We start from the raw sequence: 7,017 nt of genomic DNA, 5'->3' as shown, positions 1-7,017 counted from the left end.
CTCTTCTCGTGCAGGTGTTGTACCATCTCCTGCTCCATAATCAGAAAGCATCTAGTGCTGGGAAGCACCAGGGGGAAAGGAGTCGTTTCAGTAATGAACTTGGACTTGAAAAACATAATAATAATGTGCAATAATAAAACAAAAATGAGGCAGGCAGGAACAACCCACAATATTCCATGTGCACATGGGAGGTGTAGAAGAAGAATGTTCTCCTCAGCACCATGTATTTTGTGTATTTAGTAAATTAGAATTTTTATAATAACTATTTTTCTAACTTGCCAGTGAGAGACGCTTTGGCTTATGAACTAACAAAAATATGTTATTCCAGGGTTCAGGAGAAATAGTGTCCACATGAATAAAATGTAAGCTGTTTCTTGTTTTCCCTTTCTCAGAGTGAATGTTTCAGGGACAAGGTCACAAGGCTGCAGAACTGTACATGTAGTTTATGCAAAGGCGTCTCTCCTGTGCTTAGCTTCCAAAACACAGATAATGCTTAGCTCAACAGACATATTGTTTAACTTTACTGTTTTGATAAGGATGTTCTTTCTGTCTTATTAATCATGAGATGCTGAAGTATAAAAAACCCCTCCTGGCTTTTGATCAGGGTTCAATTGAGCTTTGCGGCAATAAGTTTATACTCTTTTGAATCTCTACTTACTGTGACTCCAAATTAATAAACAGGAGAATTTAGAAACTATTATCTGTCTGCTTTTCAGTGTGCCTTTTTTGTCCACAGAGGCAGCTAAAGGGTCTAAATGAAAGTAATTCCACGCCAGACCAGGGGGTGGCGGAGTGCACTGACCTTTTTTCTCACTTTCCTGCAGACCGTTCACGGGAAATTCCACCTGGCCCTAATGATGTCACTTCCGGTGAAGAACCCATGACTGAAGAGACTTCCTGTTCCGGCCCTTTTGATGACATCACGTCCGGGTCCGAACCAATGGAAGAGGACCCTTCTGCTTCCGCCCATGATGACTTCACTTCCATTTCTGGCCTTTAAAGCCGCCATATTTGACTAACCTAATCGGTTCTGTTTTGGGCTGTGTTCTGAGCACATCAGTGCTAGCAATTTACCCATTTACAGCCAGGGAATATTATATGGGTGGCTGCCCCAAACCTTTTTATGACTCTTACATCTGTTTTTTGTGACATATGAAAGAAGGAAGCTGAACATTACAGTCATCCCACAAAATGTTGAGAAAACAACAATAGCATCAGCGGCACAGAATGAAATGTCCAATTTCATTAATAGCAATTAAATACTTGGATTCTGGGTACAAACAGGCAAGTCCAAAGAACTTTTTAACAGAATCTTGCAGAAGAGAGTCAAGAAGCAAAGAAAGCTGAAACATCACAAGCCTTGGAATAGGCAGAGAGTCTTTGCAAAGCCTTTTGGAAGAAAGAAGATTAAAGAATCCCATTAATAACAGAATGCACTAGTAGCCTGAAAGTTGGCAAAGGCTTCAAGTGTTTGTCTTGGATCATCAAAGATCGTATCTCCAGGTACACTGGGAAGGTTGAGACAAGCCACATACAACAGGAACAGCTACATGTCCGTTTTACAGGCTCTTTTCATTACAGAGACCCTTTCTTTCTTGGCCAGGGCCACTGCTAGGCTGAAATTAGAAGTCAGATTGATTTCTTGTTCATCTAAAGATAGACTGAGGATTTTAATGCTGATCAGTGAATGTTTCCTATATATGCAACAGTTCGTGCAAAGTTCGTGGTGTAGTTCTACCTTTAATATAATGTACTACCCAACTAAACTGGAAAGGCTGTTGAAATAAACCAAATTTGCCGTTGTGTTCTTGAAACCAAAGTAGAAGGTTGCTATCTTTGTAACATGAACCATCATCCTGGTAAAAAGGCCAGTAAACTGATGAGATGTACAGTGTCTACGCAACTAACTGACAAAGAAATTTAGAAATCCTGTAGTGTTTAAAAATTGCTATTCTTGAATCAGGGGGCTAGTTATATGTTACAAAAACACAGCTGCACAACCAGACCACCACAACCCAACTACTGGCTGACACCTGATAGAGCAGATCCATGTGCTAATAAAGTTAGCACTATGTCCTCCTGTCAGTGTTAAACTGAAGGAATCGGGATCCATCACATGAGAACATGTTTTCTGCTCCTCAAGTGCTTGATTCTTACCCATTCATATTTTTCAGTGGCAGCAGTAGAACTTATTTAATAGTCTGATGACACCGTCCATCTGTAAAATATCACAACATGCTGAGGTGGTATCTCATTTCAGAAAATAATATATAATGTCACAGCAGATACCTTAGCATATCTTAATGTCTGCATTACTGTGGACGTATTTTTCACTAATTAATATTGCGGTGAACATCTTACAAATGTGCATTTGTCATATTGTGTCTTGCAAAATATTTCACTACGTTTTACATTTCACTATATCTATTAAAGTAGTAACACACTGTGTAAACGGGTTACTTTTTTAAGCAGTTCACCGACAAATAAAAGTCTAAAAACATACAGCAAATACAAAAATGTTTTAAACAATGTTTTCACCAAGATCCTATACTAATTACAAGATTTTACCATTTTCTTAACACATGAAACACACACTAACACAAATTGTACTTCATACCAGAAACATTATTTAAAAATAATTATAAATTTAACAATACGCTACAAAATCCAAATGTACAGTATATATGTATTTTAAATTTTCAGCTCTCATGAATTGGAATAGAAAAAGAAATAAATGAATTTAATTAACATAGTACCTAGTATAATTTTGGTTAGGAAGAATGAGGTAAAAACACACAGAACAATATCACAACAACAAAATTATGAAATGTACGTGCCAGACTTAACAAACCAGCACTGCAGTAACCTTAATACCTCTTAGTATGTATTGCTCCAGGCAACTTGTAACATCTGAGCTTCTGACAAAACACCTACAATTACTAATTCTGTTTTACAAAACAAAAAATCATTCAGTGTATAGGACCTGCCTATAAACAACACACCAACTAGAATTTTAAATTACTCTTGAAATATGAGTTGTTCATCAGCTAGAAAATACAACAAGTTAATAGATAACATGTTCAAAATGTTACAAAACCAGAATTTTAGGTCACAATTCTGTCAAGAACACTGTATGGTTATTTTTCCAATGAAAGGACTTTTGATCTTGTTAATCGTAATAGTCTGTATACATTAAAAATCCATTATAAATACAAAGTGAAATGCACAAGCTATGACTGTATTTTCAACAAAATAGTATACTGAAATTGACATTTGTTAAGTGCATTCAGAACAGTCCAGAACTATCAGCAGTTCTTCTTTCTTTCTTTCTTTATTTGGGCAGTATGGTGATGCAGTGGTTAGCACTACTGCCTCTCAGCTCCTGAGCTCTGTGTTTCAGTCCCAGCCTTTGTCACTGCCGGTATGGTGTTTGCATGTTCTTCCTGTGTCTGCATAGGACACTCCCAAAGACGTGTGTTTTTAAAGTTTATTTTCAAATCTAAATTTATTTTGTGTGGGATGTTTGCGAATAAGCCCTGTGATGGACTGGCATACCATCCGGGATTAGAAGCCACCTTGTGTCTAATGCTGCCAGGATAGGCTCTGGGACTCATGACAGTGAACTAGACAAATGGGCTAGAAGATAGTTAGAATTTATGTTCATTTTCAGTTTGAATTTTTTATGTTCATTTACACTTCCCAATCACAATCAGTTTGTGTACTAATGTATTTTAATGTTGTCATTGATTGTATTTAGTATTAAGATACTTTTTATGGATTGGTGAACAGCTAAACACTTTGGCTACACAGCTTTTATTTACAATTTAAAAATGTGCAATTATATGTATTTAAAATATATAAAAATGACATTTTTGAACTAGCTTAATCCAATTCAGGGAAGTCTAACACCAGGCATCAGTAGATAGAATGCAGGAAACTGCTTTAAATAGAGCACTAGTCCATCACAGAGGCCACACACACAGGGCTAATACCGAGGAGCCATTTAACTGAACCTGTTCATCTATGGTGATTTGGGACTAGAAAAGTGCAACTCCGCACAATCATTGTATTTAAAACCTGGACAACAAATCTGCGAGGTGGCAGCCACTGCACCAAATAAATCTTTAGTACTTCTTGAACGATGTCTTATTCTGATAAAACTTCTTCCACCTTCTAGCATTTCCACTTGAACGATCCACTCAGCCAATGAAAAACATCCTTTTCAAGAACAATATGAATTACGATTCTCTAACCTATACCTTTAACTATCTGGCAAACTTTTATTATTATTATCATTCAGAATACTTTTCAAAAATGTGTTTTCTCTTCATTTCTACATTACTTTGGGCAGACTTTCTTCTTAATTGTCAGAGCCCCTTAAGTAGATGATGTACCCGCACATTTTCCACTAGAGGTCACTGCACTGTAATAAAGGAGGTCTGCTCCAGTAAGACAATGCATGAACTCCACAAAGCACATCAGGACTTCTACTATCTTTATGATGTTTGTGAAAGCTTAGCTGATTTTAAACTCCAGTATTACAATTGACACTTTTTTTTGCAAGCAGGTTACATCTAACAATGTTTTCCATTTGTTCACAAAATAATGCAAAACATACCTTATGTATGTACTATATAGAATGTTTGACATTTAAATACTATTTAATTTTCTGCAATATTGCCATCATTCTTTAATGTGCTAAAACAAATTATGAAGATGTTAATTAATGAAATTTGAATGAGTTTGGGGAAACTAATCAGTCAGTCAGTGTTCAACCCGCTATATCCTAACACAGGGTCACGGGGGTCTGCTGGAGCCAATACCAGCCAGCAAAAGGCGCAAGGCAGGAACAAACCCTGGTCAGGGCGCCAGCCCACCGCAGGGCACATGCACACACAAACACACACCAAGCACCCACTAGAGACAATTTTAGGATTGCCAATGCACCTAAACTGTATGTCTTTGGACTGTGGGAGGAACTCCACGCAGGGAGGACCCGGGAAGCGAACCCAGGTCTCCTAACTGCGAGGCAGCAGCGCTACCACTGCGCCACCCGGAAACTAATCATGTTCATACAAATAACTGCTCGTTATAAGGTCTATTTTCCTTTTTAATTTAATTCCGACTACAAACTCATTCATTCACTTTTCTTACAGGAATTACAACTTCACACTGACTACAGCCAATTTTCTACTTTGCTAAAAATCCCTTATCAACACTAATGAGTTATCAGACAACCCACCACTAAAAGACCAGCATGCAATATAAACTTCTCAGAGTTATTAAATTATACCTCACTTGGCACATTGGCCAGTGCAAACCCTCCTCCACCAAGTATGTTTTGTTCAAAATTTTAAACTTACAGAGGCCATGAAGGAGGATTCTACAACATTTAAACAAAAGCAAATGCAGAAAAACTACAAAGTTGTGCACTTTTTGGGAACTGGTCCTTTGGTTTTCAGAAAGAAAAGTCATACATCATATGCTTAGTTCATTTTTTTTTTTGCCTGAAGAAAAATAAAAATAACAAAATGTTTATTGTGCGTATCCAGTTATTTTACAGTCAGAAAACCTGGTTTAGCATGACTGGCTCAACTGATCATCAACAAAAAAGTCTTTCATTGCTTAACAACACTTGGGATGTGATTTCTTCAAAGTCACTGATTAAACAGAAAAGTGAATTTTAAAAAAGAAAAAGACTTAAGTGCCTTAGCAGACTGCTTTCTTTATCAGATCCCCCAGCACCCACTTAGAGCAGAATGTGGAAGATCATATGATCTTAGGTTGGAGTATACTTGTTTGTGAGTCGGGAATTGCTCATTTCTGATCCATGATCATTGATTTTAAACTTCATATATGATGGCTTTTCTTCCAATGACAGCATTTCCTTTGACTGGCACCAACAGCACAAGCACGACTGTGAAAGAGAGACAAAATAAAACATTTCAGAACCTTTAACTGAAAAATAACTGCCTTATTGATTTTTATTAAGCTATTTTGTGGGACTGTATGACTGCATGTCTCTTAAACAAATAAACGAGAGGAATATTGATTAAGAAATAAGTGCAGTTGTGCATTAAACTTTAGTTGTCTTAGGCTCTGACTAACTACTACAGTATATAGTGCTAGACTGAGTATTTATGAAGTTGAAGGTAAATGTTGTTCAGACATAAAAGAAAATCAAAATACAGTTCTTTTAAATATTACAAATATGCAATAAATATGATTTTGCTTCACCTTTTTGTGTATATCGTTATATGTCCTTAAATGTGTCTTTTTTTCACAGTGTTTTTTATGTGCAGGTTTAATTTGGTTTCTTCTCCTTGACATTTTTGATTCTCAGAGGAGATATTTAATACTTTCAGATTCAGTTTTCCAGTGCTCTCTTTTTTATACTCGTAACAGAGTCTGGCATTCATTTTTGTGACAGCATATTTGTTAAAATCAACATTTTATATTAAAAAAATAATACAGTAGCAATGTCACAGGGGAAATAGTTTTAGAAAGCTCTAATGCAGAAAGTCTTTCTATCTACCCTGTGTATCTAGTTCAGGGTCACTGGCGGCTAACCCTATCTTGGCACCAGTAGGCACGAAAGGAGGAACCACCACTATAAAAGGACGGCAATGCAGTGCATGGAACACCCTTGCTCACACTGGAGCAATTTAGATACCATTATGATCGCAAAATTCTCCTTACAACAAACTGTGCTCAGATTAGATAAAATACACTGAAAGGTCTGCTGTGGAAGTAAAACAATGCCTTAATTTGATTCAGAATTAAAACTATTCTAATCTCTTTTCAGCTACTAGTTACTTAATTAAAAAAACATGTACAATTAATTTTAACACATGAAACAGAATTATGTAGATATCCTAAGATAATAGATACAATAAATAAATACAATACATGCATGTAAGTTCTTACTTAATAGTACATTTTTTTCTTAAAAAATTCTGTCTACTGCAAATGATTAGTAATTGATTAGTAATTGCTGGTAGATCCAAAGTTCTAATT

At 36.3% G+C, this 7,017-nt stretch overlaps 1 protein-coding gene across 1 annotated transcript in view; it reads right to left on the bottom strand.

Annotated features, from left to right (window-relative positions):
• Nucleotides 1–5,483: 5,483 nt before the first annotated feature.
• The window catches only part of LOC114650129 (endothelin receptor type B), a 17,938-nt gene continuing 16,404 nt past the window's right edge, over nt 5,484–7,017 (bottom strand). The window contains exon 7 of the mRNA XM_028799581.2: nt 5,484–5,917. Within this exon, the coding sequence (XP_028655414.1) occupies nt 5,780–5,917 (138 nt within the window). The 3' untranslated portion in view covers nt 5,484–5,779. The remainder of the gene's footprint in view (nt 5,918–7,017) is intronic.

The sequence above is a fragment of the Erpetoichthys calabaricus genome, chromosome 4 (assembly GCF_900747795.2).
Source record: "Erpetoichthys calabaricus chromosome 4, fErpCal1.3, whole genome shotgun sequence".
NCBI lineage: Eukaryota > Metazoa > Chordata > Cladistia > Polypteriformes > Polypteridae > Erpetoichthys > Erpetoichthys calabaricus.
This window is presented reverse-complemented; position numbering and strand designations above follow the sequence as displayed.